At 43.1% G+C, this 15,394-nt stretch overlaps 2 protein-coding genes, 1 non-coding gene and 1 pseudogene across 3 annotated transcripts; 3 read left to right on the forward strand and 1 right to left on the reverse strand.

Annotated features, from left to right (window-relative positions):
- The first annotated feature begins 682 nt into the window (after positions 1–682).
- Positions 683–6,773, forward strand: kri1 (KRI1 homolog). Its single transcript, XM_019269490.2, has 18 exons — positions 683–892; positions 1,038–1,114; positions 1,848–1,950; positions 2,046–2,142; positions 2,225–2,282; positions 2,372–2,421; positions 2,503–2,611; positions 2,696–2,773; positions 2,854–2,963; positions 3,079–3,307; positions 3,391–3,561; positions 4,018–4,093; positions 4,273–4,358; positions 4,462–4,621; positions 4,700–4,830; positions 5,203–5,267; positions 5,359–5,454; positions 5,537–6,773. Exons 1-18 carry the CDS (start codon positions 808–810, stop codon positions 6,012–6,014), a joined length of 2,259 nt encoding a protein of 752 aa, XP_019125035.2. The 5' UTR covers positions 683–807; the 3' UTR covers positions 6,015–6,773.
- Positions 5,022–5,120, forward strand: LOC113747186 (Z30 small nucleolar RNA). The gene has a single exon (XR_003463428.1). It is a non-coding gene; the product is annotated as a Z30 small nucleolar RNA (small nucleolar RNA).
- A 56-nt stretch (positions 6,774–6,829) lies between the features above and the next one.
- On the forward strand, positions 6,830–10,685 carry LOC104935165 (kinetochore protein Spc24). Its single transcript, XM_027285847.1, is given in 10 exon segments — positions 6,830–6,993; positions 7,231–7,284; positions 9,366–9,459; positions 9,461–9,579; positions 9,639–9,765; positions 9,767–9,781; positions 9,852–9,889; positions 9,892–9,961; positions 10,210–10,280; positions 10,582–10,685. Coding segments are annotated over 8 exon segments (621 nt in total). The 5' UTR covers positions 6,830–6,993; positions 7,231–7,284; positions 9,366–9,382.
- Positions 10,686–14,336: 3,651 nt separating this feature from the next.
- On the reverse strand, positions 14,337–15,370 carry LOC113747053 (sphingosine 1-phosphate receptor 1-like; annotated as a pseudogene).
- Positions 15,371–15,394: the final 24 nt, after the last annotated feature.

A 15,394-nucleotide genomic window follows, 5' to 3' on the forward strand; every position in this document is an offset into this window, starting at 1 on the left:
TTGAGGCTTAAAGTTATGCAGAATTTACAGTTTATTCAGCCCGCCTCAGGTCCACTGATGATCCACATCTTTGCCGATTTTTGGATTAGCCAGGAGGTGTTAGGCAGGAAATGAGCTGCTGCTTCATTTCATCAATACATTTAAATGTTCTAACAATAAATACTACACCCTATTGTTTTTTAAAGTTATGAACCAGTATTTATTTAATTCATTAAATATTATAATATTCATGAAACAGGAGGTCAGTTCATTTGTTCTCAGGGGGTTTATTTAAAATGTATTTTTTTTAAATAATATTTTAATATTTTTTCTGTTGTTCGAGAATAAAGAAGTGAGCTCCACTCCACTCCTATTTTTTTTTATTTCATTTTTTAAAATTGATTTATTTTATTTATTTTATGCACCCTGTGCACTTTGAGCTGCTGTAACAACATCTTAGTATAAGATCAATAAAGTCTGGCAGTTGTTTTTATCTTATTTTAGCATGCAGTTATAAAATATGTTAATTAGGAAAATTATAAATATTTTTCTCAATAATATAAAGACAACAACATATAATAAAGATTTGCATAATATATTAATAATAATTATTATTATTTCTTTAATATAACTGTATTAGTGTTAATCCTGCAGCGCCCCCTGCAGGACGCTCCGTGTACTCCATCTATGACGTAAGCACCGGAAACCACGTGGTTCATCATCCTTACACACACACGCGCTGTGGCAGTTGGAATGACTTCTTCCTCGCGAGCGTGTAGTTTTAAATCATAAATAAATAAAAAAAACTACATTTTCAATTTAAAAATCATGTCAGGAAAGTCTGAGTTAAAGATAAACTCTCAGTTCGCGCAGAAATACGACAAATATCGACAGAGAGAAGAGCTGCAGAGACGTAAGTGTGACACCGCGAGCTAACGGCGGCTAACAGACACGATGTGTGTGTGTTTATTATGTGTGTGTGTTTAATGTGTGTGTTTATTGTGTGTGTTTATTGTGTGTGTGTTTATTGTGTTTAATGTGTGTTTGTGTGTGTGCAGTGAAGGACCGATATGGAGACCGAGCCGATGACAGCGACCCCGAGTCGTCCGAGTCCAGCTCTGAAGACAGTGAAGTGGTGAGTGAGCGTTTTCTCTCTTTACACACTACAACCGTCAAAACAACGTGCCGGTGTCACGGTGCAACGAGCGACCGTGTTAACTGGAGGCAGAACGCTGAGCTGTGGTTGCCGTAGCTACGACAGCCGTTAAAACGAGAGGGATAGGACAGGAAATGTCAAAATAAAAGACTTAAAGCAGTGACAACATAAATAAAAACATTAAAATTGCAAGCAGTAAAAAGAAGTCTCTATGGGCTGAGCTACTGCCTGTAGATGGATGTTACAGGACAAAGTTACGCCAACAAACAGCGCAACAACCTGAAAATAATGTTTCTTAACGTAAAATTGCAGACTCTGTAGACTTACATGTACATGTAGTACTCTTTGAACGATGATGCATTCTTAAATTTAATGCACCGGTCGAAGAGGACTACATTTGCTGCATCGGAGATCGATACGTGTTGGATTGTTTTGGGAATTTCTCTCAGAGGACTTTTCTGTTTTTGTTGAGTGAAGTTGAAGGAAACTGTCTGACGTCCAGTCGTAGATTGTTGTAGAGATGTGACAGAGGTTGTTTAGACGTAGCTCTCAGACGAGACAAGAAAGAAATTTTACGTTAATGTAGAAAAAAACACGCGTTCGTATTTGTACGGATTCACCAGTTAACAGGGTCACTTGTTAAACCGTAACACCGGTGTGTGTGTGTTTTCATTGTTGTTGCCTCACGTGTATTTTGCTCTCCTTCTCTCAGGAGCTGGACCCTGAAGTGGAAAGAGATTTTTACAGAACGTTGTCCCTGCTGAAGAAGAAAGACCCGAAGATCTACCAGACGGATGCAAAGTTTTACTCAGAAGGTGAGAATTAAACAAAGACACTCTTTAACACGGGATGATGCGTTACACACAGTCTGTAGGAGATCTCTGTTTTCTATTTAATCTCTCGTTTGCAGTGGCGTCCCGCGACGAGAAGCCGTCGACCTCGAAGACAGCCGTGAAGCCGATGTACCTGAAGGACTACGAACGGAAAGTCATACTGGAAAAGGGAGGGTGAGCGAGCTGATGATCGTTTACAGTGTTTGATCGCACCGTCACATCGACGACAGAGCTGATCTTTTATCTTATTTCACAGTAAATACGACGACGATGACGACAGTGAGGATGAGGAGGAGGCCGCCAAGAGAATGGAGGTTAGAGAGCGAGTTACCTCCTTGAATATGGAGAAACGCATTCGTAAAAAAAACCAAGCCATAGTAACGATCGTTGTTTTCTTTCACAGCGAGCAGCCTCTCCGAGCTACATCCAGGAGCAGAAGCAGCTGAAGGAAAGGTGAGCCTCGACACGATCTGAAGATATACGACTGAATAAGTGGCAGAATGTTTACGGAAAACAAATCGTTCCCTTTTTCAGCTTCCGTAAGTTCGTCCAGGACAGCGACGACGATGTGGACGACGAAGACGGTGAAGGAGACGGAGAGTCTCAGCTGCTGACCAGGAGAATCAAAACACAAGAAGAGAAGGTCAGAAACTGTTAGCAGTCGTCTTAAAACACAGACGTATGAAAGCCTCACGGGTCAGGATGAACTCTGTCTGTCTGTCTGTAGGATAAAGAAGACGCAGACTTTGTGGAGTGGCTGAAAGGTCAGGCTGAGCTCGAGGGTCCGGAGGAGGTGAAGGACATGGTGAGTGTGTGTGTGAAATATAAACATTAGAGTGTGAGTGTGTTTCACCTGTTCAGTCATGACGGCTTCTGTCGACGCAGAAATACTTACGGGACTACTGGAACGACCCCGAGCTGGACGAGAAGGAGCGTTTCCTCAGAGACTACGTCCTCAACAAGGGTTACCGCAACGAGGACGACGATGATGAACGGTATGTAACACCACCACGTCGTTATGTCCACAGACGCTGCTGAGCCCGGTTACATTGCCAGCTCCTGTTCTGGCACGACACCAGCTCAGAAAAATGACAAAATGTTGCTTTTAAGGATCCCGACGTACGACGAGGTGGTCCAGGATGACGTGGACGACTCTGAAGAGGAAGGAGAGACTTTCCTGGAGCGGCAGGACGACTTTGAGAGACAGTACAACTTCCGCTTCGAGGAGCCCGACGCTCAGGAGATCAAGACGTACCCTCGCAGCATCGCCACCTCCGTACGCTCCAAAGACGACCGACGAAAACGCAAAAGGGAGGAAGTGAAAGAGAGGAAGGAAAAGGTGCGTATCGTTGTAGAAACTACATCTAACCGAGCTCTTCATTTATTTACAGTTCATAAACTTTTCTCTACGCCAACAAACAGGAGAAAGAGCAGAAGCGAGAGCAGCTGAAGCAGCTGAAGAACTTGAAGCGCAACGAGATCATGGAGAAGCTGAAGAAACTTCAGGAGCTGACGGGCAACGAGCAGCTCGCCTTCAGTCAGGCCGACCTGGAGGGAGACTTTGATCCGCAACAACACGAGCAGCTCATGCAGGTGAGCGTCTGCAGATATGGGCATCGTCACTCTGCGACTGTGAAGTTAAATTTAATGTCTGAATGAGCTCGTACAGGTCTGTCCCGTCATCTTTAAGATTCGGTGTCAGAAGTTCTCATCTCATCTTCACATGAAATCAGATTTCTTTAATACTATCAGAGGTTTTTTAGTCTCAGCTCGTGCAAATAGTGACGCTCAATGACACGAACAGTGTCAGCAACCAATAGGAGCTTTGACACGTGTGTCTTTAAATGTGAGCTGCTGTCACGTGACCTCCTGACTCTCACAGGTGAACTGTGTTTGCCTGATTAGACTCAGCTGCTTCTCAATCAAGAGTTCCTGCATTTAAACCAGCATCGACACGTGTTAGTTCATGAAGACCTTCACCAAGAGAGGAGAGTGTTTCTAGTTATTTAGAAGCTTTTAAACTCGTCGTGTCCTCCTTTGTGTTTGCAGAAGTTCTTTGGAGATGAGTATTACGGAGAGGACGAAGCTGAGAAGCCTCAGTTTGACGACGACGATGAACTCGAAGGTAAGGCTGTGTGTTTGTAGTTTTATCTGAATGAAGTGATTCGAGCTCTTTAACTCAAGCGTCTGTGGTGGCGACAACTTAAATTATGTCCAGGATTTAAAGATTTAAATCTGCTGCTTCAAAGTTCAGAGGATTTTAAGTAGATGGCACCGTGTGACCATGTACACGTTTGTGCACAGAGCGCTGGAACTGGGACACCTGGACCGGAGAGGAACAAGAAGAATACAACGCATCTGAGCTGCACTGCGACGACGAAGGCTTCGTCGTAAGTCAGCTCTTTAAATTTTACTAAAGCATCTTTAATCAGCTCGGCTGTACGGCGCAGATATCTTTAAACTGGCTCACTGAAAGTCTCTGTGTTTGAACAGATGGACGCAGACTACGATCCCAGCCAGCAGACGACCTCCAAGAAGAACAAAAAGGAGAGGAAGCGGCTGCAGAAGGAGGATCTGCCTCAGATGGGCAAAAAGAAGAAAAAGTCTCACTTTGCAGAAGTCGTCACTAAAAACAAGCCCGTGTTCGATCCACGTAAGTCTCGCTGAAACGTCTCCAGACACGCAGCCTGTGCCGTAGCTCTCTTAACTGTGGGCTGTCTTTGTGTTCCAGAGGAGAAGAGTTTCGAGCAGTACCTGGATGAGTATTACAAGCTGGACTACGAGGACATCATCGACGACCTGCCGTGCAGGTTTCGATACAGACAGGTTCTCTCCAATGACTTCGGTCTGTCCACGGACGAGGTGAGACCGTCAGCGCCTCCACGAACTCTGAATAACTGTTCGCTAAGCCTCCACCCTCCACGTCAGGCTTTACATTCTCTACTCTATAAAACCTCAACTCACTTCACCGCCACCATGCTGAGCTGTAATTGGACGTTCTGTGTTGGGAGGGGTTTAGCGAACACTGGTCAGGCTGACTGGATGTTTGTTTGCTGCAGTGATGAGTCTTGGTGACTGACCTGGTATTGCTCTTCCTCCGGGCAGAGCTCTGACCAGGGAATGATCTGAACTTTAATCTTCTCTCTGAGCAGACCGCACGACAGCCAGTGTGACGTATTTAAAGCCGATGAACACGAGCTGGTTTGAACTGAAAGATTTTGTCTCTTCACTCAGATTTTAAACGCGGACGATAAAGAGCTGAACCAGTGGTGCTCTCTGAAGAAGACCTGCATGTTCAGGTGCTGACTCATCGTTCACGTTGAAAGTGTTTCACCTGTTTCTGCTGCCTCAGGTAACTTATTACTAGTATTTATTATTCTGTCCTCTCAGGTCTGACAAGGAAGAGATGAGCGACTTGAAGAACTACAAAATAAAAGCCCAGAATGAGAGAAGAAAGCGGGAGATCCTGAGCTCTGTTTATTCTGAGTGAGTACGACACAAAGCGCACAAACATAATGATCACCATGACGACAGTGTTTTTAATTAGGCATCTGAACTTCACCTACAGGGAGGATAAAGAGGCAGCAGATTCGAAGAGCAAAGTCGGGAAGAAGCGACGTGATCGTCTGAAGAACGCCGACAACGAAAGCAGAGGAGGCGAGGACGGAGACGACGCCGCGGCCTCTGTGATGGACTCGACAGACGAGACACTCGTCCAGGCGCTCAGAGAGGCCGGAGACGAGGAGGAGGAGGTGCTGATACCAAAGAAGAAGAAACGTGAAGAGGAGCCTCCGACAGCCGAGGTCACTCCTGATGAAGCCACTCAGGTGACAAAGAGGACTGAGAGGCCGACATGGCCGAAGAAGAAACGTCTAGGCGGGCGGTCGACATCGGGAGTCGCTGGGGTGAAAATCGGCGGCCGAGAGTTCAGCCGACAGAGACTGAAGGCGTACGGACTGAACCCAAAGAGACTCTTCTTCAGACAGCTCGGCAGGCAGAGACGAAAAGCTCAGGAGAAGAAAGAGAAGCAGAAAAGCAAAGAGTGACAGAGTTTATTATTTTTATAAGAATTATAGAGAAAATAACTTCACATTTAAACTTTAAGTGGCTACAAATTAAGAATGATCTGTAACTCATGTCGATACTTTCAGGACAAACTTATTAGATTTGGGGGTTGGTGAGGATTTGAACCAGACGTGCAGTTTATATTTGATTACTGACGGTTTGCTGGAGTGAAAACATTCAGATGTTTTTTTTCTTCTGTGGAATATTTCCTAATTAAACCAAGCTCTTTATCCCATTTTGTCTCCAGAACTAATTCAAGTGAAAATTTACTACATGGTTTGAATATATGAAACAGTAACACAGTACATGCTGATATGAACTGTTCAACCTCCCTGTCGTGATACTTGGAGGAATCGCATATCTTAAATTTCTTAAAATTCTGAAATGTAATTTAGGATTTTATTCAGTTTTGTTGGACAGGTATGTAAACACATGGACTGTTCTGTTCTTTTGTCACTATAAAGGCAAAAACATGCAGCTAAAAACAAGAAGACGAAGCTTGAAACAAACCTCTGTGCAGATGTTAAACAATGACAATCTATACATGCTGTTCATACAGTTATATACTGTGTACAGAGTGATATTTACATTTAAACAGTGAGTTAGTACATTTATACTCTGACCGTTCAGTTGTGTTCATTTGCAGTAATTTAATATTTTCATGCCGTGAAACCATTCTTTGTATTTTTAGTACTGTCGGTAACAAATTATGAACTTTAATAAAGTGGAATATGATCAGAGAGACTTGATGTGGGTGAAGAACAAACATCAGGAGATGAATAATAAAATAATCTGTTTGTAAACATTCAGAGGCTGCCAGGCTGTGTTCTCACCTCTGTCCAGCAGGGGGCGATCCTGCGCATGCGCGTCTAGCACTAGCCACCACCAAAAAATAAAACCGACGAAGAAGAAGCCGCAGAAGAGGCGCGCGCTTCGTCAGTTAGATTTGAATCCCTCGCGGTAAGATTTAAACTTTAATTCACTTAAAAATCAGCTGATTTATCGGTTTAATATCAACTTTATCGACCTTTACAGAGTCGATGATGGTCGTCTGTCTTTTTTCTGAAAGTTTTAACGAGTCACGTCGGTGTTTAAACCCGAAGACGACCGTTTGTTTACGGTTTGTTTTAACGGTTAAATTGAAATCTGGACGGTTTGAATTAACGGTCGCGTCTTCTCAGTTATTTTGTTTTTCAGACTGTAGGTGAACTTAAAACCGTGAAACACAGCAACAGTAAGGAGAACACACAGGTCTGACAGCTGTTTTTAACTAATCTTTGGGTGCAGAATCCAAAACTGGTCTCAGTTTTTCTCTATCACGTCACGTTTTTGAACTATAGGATCCCTGTTTTCTTAAAAAATATGAAAAATACTGTGCTTAACAGATATGTGCAATGATATTTTTGGAATACCAAACGCCAACTTTTCACGTGTTCCTTTGGTCCACATCCGTAAACTCTCCACACACTTTGTGAGGGGCCCATGTCTTGTTGTTTTGATCACTGAGTTTTACTTTTAAATATGTAAAATATGCTTTTTTGACAGATGCACTGATGTTTGCTTTCCTCTGACTTGGAATGGTGAAACTAGCACAAATACAGCAAGAGGAGTCAGGGTTGTTTTAGACCAGTGGTTCTTAACCTTGTTGGAGGTACCGAACCCCACCAGTTTCATATGCTCATTCACCGAACCCTTCTTTAGTAAAAAATAAAATATGATTTTTTTTACTGGTGCACAAAACGAACCGTGCATTACACACCTGTGTCAAATAACAAAACCAACACAGTGCAGAACCCACAACAACTTACCTCAGTTGACTCTGCTGTTGCCTTTGAAGACCAGTTAGATATGCGTGGCTTCACCTTGGCAAGTGCCAGTCTCGTCATTTTCACAGCAAGTCTGTTCCTTTTCTTAGTTTTTATGTCCGCATCCTCGAAAACGATGCTCACAAGATATGTTGTAACAAATGGTATAAAAAATTCCAGGGCGGAGGCTCCACCGAACCCCTGAGACCGACTCACCGAACCCCTAGGGTTCGATCGAACCCAGGTTAAGAACCACTGGATAGGCGTTTACGACGAGAAGTAGCAGGAGCAGACATGATCTGGAACAAAGGAAATATAAACAGATTTCCCACGGGTGCTTGAATTCCTTGAAAATGCTTGAATTCCAATTCAGTGTTTTCAAGGTTGTGAAAATGCTTGAATTTTGTGTGATGTCTATTTGTCACTGTTATTGCGCTATGGTAGTTACACAATACACCGCTCACAAGCTGACAAATACAAGCCAATTCACAATTAGTTAAAAATCAAAACAGTCACTACCACCATATGAAATAAGTGAATTAGACCCGTATTATTATGCCATACCATCATGGCAAACACACTATAGGCTACCTATTAAGGGGCTGGAAAAACTGGTGCTTGAAGGTGCTTGAAAAGTGCTTGAATTTGTTCATGAAAAAGGCGTGGGAACCCTGTATAAACCTATGTGAATAAAATACTAAGAAGAAGAAACCAAACAGAGCTTACAGCGGTGTGCCCATGGTTACAAGGTGAAGAGAAAAGCACAGATCCTCTTCATTTCTACTCTGCCAGCTTTCTGTTTGCAGACATTGACAGTACTGACCTATCGGGAGCTGCACACACCTCTCACCGCACTGTGACTGCACAAACAAATTGCCACGTAGCTGTAGATGAGTCCAATCGTGATCAGCTGGCACGTACACGCTGTAGTCTGTGTAACCAAACAGCAGTCAGTTATGTTCCATAAGCGTGTCGGAATGAACTGTTAAATCAATGGCTGCCAATCTATTCCAGCTGATGAACATTGCGTGGCAGCCTGGAAATATGTAATACGACTTGATGTTCTGTATAGGTCCATTTACCAATTTTGATGAGTCCAAATAGAGTGTCTTTGTGAAGGTGGATTTTATCTGCGTGTGTGGTTCCCACCCTAAAGCCGATTGATCAAAATACGAAACATTCTGGTTTGTTTACCACATAATTACTCACGTGGCCTTGATGTCTTCAGCGCTAAACTCCGATGTAGAGAATAAAAAAATCATCGAAGGTGTGTCCAAATGTTTGACCGGCACTGCTCCTCCTCACGTCAGATCAAAGATACTTCTGAAGCTAGAGTGCTCATTAACTTCAGTTTATAAAGCCAAATATCCAGTTTAAACTGCCAAGCAATACATGAGTATCAATCAATAAGTCAGCACTTAAACCTGAAATAAGAAGCCTTCATGTGTTTTGAGACTTTGATTTTGTTGTTGATATCTGAAGCTTAACGCACTTTTATTAATTTCATCTCGTCTGTTGTGTTTCTAGCTGCCGGTGTCTTCGCGATGGCTCAGGGTCATAAGTTTCAGGACCTGGAGGAGACCGGCGAGGTGCTCGTCGCCTTCATCAACAGCACGCCAGCTGGAGAAGCTGAAACGAGTGAAGGACGAACATCAGGCGCTTTTCAATCAACACGTGGAAACAAAGAAGATCGTGAGACGATTAAAAAGGTAATGACGTTTAGCGACTGTTGTTGTTATCAGTCTGTGTTCTCGCTCCTCTTCTGCCCTTCATCGTCTCCACATGGACCTCCTTCCACAGATGTGGCTCAGATCGAGGAGACAACCGGCCAGAGGCTGCTCGACATGGAGGAGGCGAAGAAGCAGAGAGAGGACGAGCTGTCGAATGTGGAGGAACATCTGCGGCAGTGCAGGCCAAGAGCCAGTGACCGACTCTGAACTACAGTATCCTTTTTATCTTTACAGCGGCTGTAGTTATTCTTTTCTTCGTTAGCGTCCTTTAACTCGCGTCCAGGTTTCTGCAGAGAGAGTTGAGAGAGTGGAGAAACTCCGAACCGAGCTTCAGACTCTTCAGAACGAGGTGGACGAAGACACGACGGAGGTCATCCCATCAGCCGTGTGAGTCTCAGATATTCTGTCGTTTGCACAGTGTGTAAAAAGCTACCACTTCTTTTTTGCACTTCATACACAGAGCCGACTTCTTTGAATCCATTGTCAAGTTCAGGCGATGCAGCAGTGTTAGACCCACGTTTTGACTTGAACGGGCCTCACAGCATCGCGTAATACGACCTGTTGATATATATTTGGAAACACATTCTTCACATTGACAGCAGCTGATTTTTTATTTCTTCTCTTCTCTCGCCAGATATGTGGGCTCAGGTTTATTACGTGATATCGAAGATCAAGTGGGAATATGACACACAGCCCAACGTCTTGAAAGGAGGTACGGTTGTTTTCTGGTCAAACTTTGAGGAAATAAAGAATATAAACAGTTTCAAGTCAATAATCTCTTCAAGGTAGCATCAGACTCGAAACATGTTGGCAGAAAATGAAACCAAATAAATAAATGCTGACTCATAGACTCAGAGTTTAATATGAGTATATTGAGTTTATTTAATAATATTATATTCAAAATGTATTTAAACAACCCTGTCCTTTAACATCCACTTATTTCTGACATTTAAATGACTTATGAACTCTCCTCCCGTCTGTACGTCAGACTTCACATCTTTCTCCCCTTGCAGTTCATTACGGCGCCGACCTCGCCACCCATCAGCATCGACACTTTCAGCGATCCCGCAGCGACGTAAGCGACCAGCTGTGGAGCTTCGTCAGCACCGAATGGTAGCTGAAGGACGGCGGTGTCGTCAGAAATTTTTTTTCTTTGTTGTCTGTGTGTGTCTTTTTCTTCTGTCCTCTTACAACATCTTTTATACATTAAATATCTCCGATCAGTTTTGGTTTAGTAGTTTTTCTCCCATCAGAGCAGTTTGAAGTGCAGACGAGTGTCGGCCACTAGATGTCGCTGCTGGACTGTTTCGTAAACGTCGGCTCGGTTCTTTGAATCGTTCAAACTCGGAGAGATAAATCCAGTTTCTGTTTGTTGATTTGTGATTTAAAACATGAAACAGAGTCCTGATGACTCTGCTGATGGAGACGTGCTGAAAGCTTTAGAGGAGGCGGATTAGTCACACTAGTTCACGATAGTTTGGGACGGATGTTTCCCCCACAGCTCCGTCAGATGAGCTCATCAACACCACCCGTCAATTCCGAGGACCTCAGTTCGTTAGCCGACTGTTACCCGTTTTAACCTTTTATTTTACACCTTTTAACAAACAATCTTGTGCTTGAGCTCATTCAGTCATTAGTTTCCACTTTAACTTGAAAATTTAAACTTTCCTGACTGCCTCCTAACAAGTTTGCACATTTGGGACCCCCCCCCCGACATCCACTGCTTATTGTATCCACTGAAGACAGCATCGAACTGATGTAATCATTTAAGCTGTTTAGACAACACAATATGTGTGTTATGCACCTTTTTTAAGTTGATAGGTGAGCTTCCCGTGAACCCTGTTTGTCACTGAATCAATAGTTTAAAGGAGTTCAGGCCTGGCTCGCTTGGCAGATGATTTGAGGACATCTTAGCAAAGTACTGATGTGTTTAGAAGCGACCTGTGCAAAATAATTACTACTATAGCCATCTATAACTGTAACTGCAGCATAAAAAACTACATGAATCTCCTCAAAATTCCTGTGTGGTTAAAGCAAAGTGTCATATTTTCACAAAACAAGCTGTTAGGTTCCTGCAGGGTCGGCGTGTTGTGTTATTTACCCCCTCTGCAATGCTGAGAACTGAAACCATCTCCTTCTTTGAAAAGTTTGCCGTGCCACAGTCGCGTACCACACTGCAGCACGTCGAGCGGTTTCACGGTGGCAGGACGACATACGTCCGCTCGGGGGCGCTTTTACTCGCCTACCATTACTTTGGAAGAAACATGCACCAAATGTGGTTTGTTACGTAAACAGAGCAGCACACTAAACTCGGCTCTGCAGCTTCATCTCCACCTCAGCCACAGGCACAGCGATGTGTCAAGTGGTTAACAAGTGGTTTGTACGGAGGTGGAGCTTTGTTAGTTAAGACATATCTTTTTCTTTTAATAATTATCTTTGTTTGAAGTCTGTTGATGTAAAACTAAATCACTCTGAGTGTTACGAACGTTCACTGGAAAGTTAACCTGTTAAAACTTGTTTACTTTAATACTTTTAATATAAGTTAATAACGTTACCCTCACTGCGACCTCGGAGGTTACCGTGGTGTTAAAAAACAAAATGATCCTTTAGTGCCTACGAGGACGTTTCTGTTATAATGTATTTATATAATTAAACCTGAAAAAAGTTCATTTTGTAAAAATAAAACAAAAAAACAGATTCCAAACAGATCCATGTAGCTTTGTGTCTATTGAGGAACTTTTTAAATGTCAGAAACCATTGTTCAATCGAGGAGAAATTTCATTAAATTCATGTTAATAAACCAATTTAAAGACAAAAAATTTTTTTTTAAAAATATAATATGAACCACACACAAGTCCAAACAGCTCATACTGTCATAGTCTTTGTAGAACTTTTTAATGTCAGCAGTCTGACCGACTTGAAAAATATTAAATTTATAATAATGAACCTGATTTGGGCAAAATTTTCAAAATTTGATTTTTAAAACAATAAACGCTTTGTTAAATATAATACAAAAACTGCTTCTAACTGTAATCTATTTATGAACTTTTTATATCAGGAAATTTTAAGTTTGTGGAAAATTATTTGTATTTATTTATAAACTAAAGAGGGGACAAAAATTTTCACTTTTTTTAAATATTAGAACAAAAAAAAGAGTCCCATAGCTCATAGTGTCTATTTAATGCCAGGAACTATTTATTCAGACTTGATAGATATGGTATCATATTACGTTATTAATAACTTGATCTGAGGCAAACATGTTTTATATGTTGATATAAATAAATAAAAAGATGTCAGTATTTATAATATTTATATAAATATATATTAAATTACATTACATTTACAAAACCGACTTTTATATATAAAAACAAAAAGAACAACCTTACATGTCTGAATAACGATAATGTCAGGAACGTGATAGAGATAATCATTATATATTATATATATTAATAAAAATAAACCTGATTTGTAATTTCAACGCTCAGTGTTTTTGTGTACAACTTTTTATGTCATCAACAATTTATTAGATAAAAACACATATGGAAATCTAATTTATATTTTGTTTATTACATTTATTTACTGAACTGTGTATGTGTAATCACAGCGGTTGGTGCTGCGTAACTCGGTGATTATTTCTCTATAGTTTTCTTAATATGAGTCATTGCTGATGCAGCTGTGTGACGGGTGAATCAAACGTAAAGAATGTCGGAGCCTCCGTGTAACATGATTCACATATTTTTTTATCAGTGCACGTAAAAACTGGCATCATAACTAAGTGACTTTTTTTTTTTTTTACATACAAAAAGTTCAGAGAAACGATATATAATATTACAAAGTTATACATTTGTACAAAATAGCTGGCACGTCCATTCTTGTTTTAACTCATGTCACCAACGACACAGTGAATTCCCCCCGGCGCTTTGAAGCCCTGACTCGGTCTGCCGTGGGGGCTGTGACAGATCTCGACTATGTGGCGAGATTTAATCTGTGGTCGTTCACAGGAAAAACAGATTCGCTTCATGGGGAACTCTCTCTCGATAGGAAGAAGAAGACATCTGTCCTTTTTTTTGTTTTTGTTTGTTTTTTTAATCGCATCACTGCGATATTCTAGTCCGTCAAACCGAGAGGCCTCAACAAACCCCGCTGTCAGCTTTTGCTTTAGAGTCATTCATCATGTGTCGCTACATATGTCGGGAGGGACCTCCAAAGCTGCAAACCGCCGGCAAACACCCCCCACGTATGACGTGGTTCAGTGCGTCTCCAGCCCCGCCGAGCCTCTGATCTCCAACGGAGGGGGGCACCTCTCACCCAACGTTATACTGCTGACCAAGCTCCATGGCAGAAAACATGGGTTTGGCAGCAGATTTTGGGTGTGGATGCCTTGTGTTTGTAACAACGATCAATTAGAGGCTACCCCCGGGAGATAGTTAAATCTTGTGCTTTTTGGGCTGGTGTGTATGTGAAATGATGAAACTTTTTCTGAGGAACTGGCCTTTCATGTCCAAAGGACAAGCGTAATGCTGGACTGCTATAGAAGATATATAAAAGAAAAATGAAATGTCTGTCCCCAATCTGTCACATATATCAAGCTTATTCAGTTCCAAACTGTGGCAGAGTGCAACACGAAACTTCAGCTCCCGTCGTACGTGTTTGCTCGACAGAGCAGATCTGCAACTCAGATTAAAGAGAAGCAGCCCGGTCGTAACAGTCCTTGGGTTGTGTCGGCTTAGACAACCTGGTAAAGGCTTTGTGATGGTAGAGGGTTAAGTTACCCGGATACCGTCGTCTCCAGTCTTCCAGTCGGTGAGAGGCTGCGCGTCTTACTGGTGCTGCACTCCAGAAGGCATCCCGATCTTCTTCACCTGTCCGTCTTTGGTTAGGAGGCAGTGTCGGCACAGCGCCGGATGATTTGCTTCCTCATGTCCTTGCTGGTCAGGGTGTAGATGATGGGGTGAGGAGGAGTTGAACATGGCGATGCCGAGAAGTAGTCCGGCCTTGAGGAGCACCCGCAGCTTTTGGCCGGACAGCAGAAGTCCAGCAGGAGAGGATGAAGAGCGGCAACCACAGGCGAGTGAAGACTCCCGGACGAGGTGACCGTCTTCAGCAGCGCCATGTACTTCTGGACTTGCGGTAGAGGCCCTTGCGTTGAGGAACCGAGGCCAGCCGTTGGGTGTTGGCTTGACAATGCGGAGATGCGGACGTACAGCACGACGATGGACATGAGGATGGGCTGAAGATGGATGAGAGAGAGGATGTAGCTCTTGGCGAAGAGCGGCAGGACTGTGGAGCACTGCGCAGCTGACCTATGCAGTTCCAGCCGAGGACGGGCAGGATGCCCAGGAACACCGACAGCACCCAGCTGCTCCGACAGAGCAAACATCCGCCCCTGTTTATCCCCTGATAGGGCTTCATCCTCACCATGGTGGACATGGCCTCGATGGCGATGGCCAGCAGACTGATGACCGAGGCTGCCAGCATGATGAACACACCACTTCTCTTAGGAACCACAGCACCGGGTCATGTTTAACGTCTTGGCGCCGGACATAAATGTTTTCACCATGTAGGTGAAGCCAGCCAGCAGGTCAGAGAGAGTCAAGTTGCCGACAGTAATACATCGGCAGGTAAAACTTCTTGTTCTTCCATATCGCAGAAGAACGATGGCGTTTTCTACAACATGAGCAGGCACACGAGGAGGAAGGATGGCCTCCGGTGTGAGTCCGTCCTTGTACTTGTTCATGTGTCAGCTTGCGGGTAGTTGGTATGCTCGATGATGACTTTGTTGCTCTGGTACTCGTTGAACATCTGAGCAGGTTTCCTGTGGAGGGT

Source organism: Larimichthys crocea, chromosome XII (genome assembly GCF_000972845.2).
Source record: "Larimichthys crocea isolate SSNF chromosome XII, L_crocea_2.0, whole genome shotgun sequence".
Taxonomy (NCBI): Eukaryota; Metazoa; Chordata; class Actinopteri; family Sciaenidae; genus Larimichthys; species Larimichthys crocea.

Excerpts from the sequence above, each read along its gene's own strand:
- kri1 (XM_019269490.2), top strand. The coding sequence starts at position 808 with ATGTCAGGAAAGTCTGAGTTAAAGATAAACTCTCAGTTCGCGCAGAAA. Across the intron at positions 893-1,037 it reads GAGAGAAGAGCTGCAGAGAC|TGAAGGACCGATATGGAGAC; the intron begins GTAAGTGTGACA and ends GTGTGTGTGCAG. Across the intron at positions 2,422-2,502 it reads CAGAAGCAGCTGAAGGAAAG|CTTCCGTAAGTTCGTCCAGG; the intron begins GTGAGCCTCGAC and ends TCCCTTTTTCAG.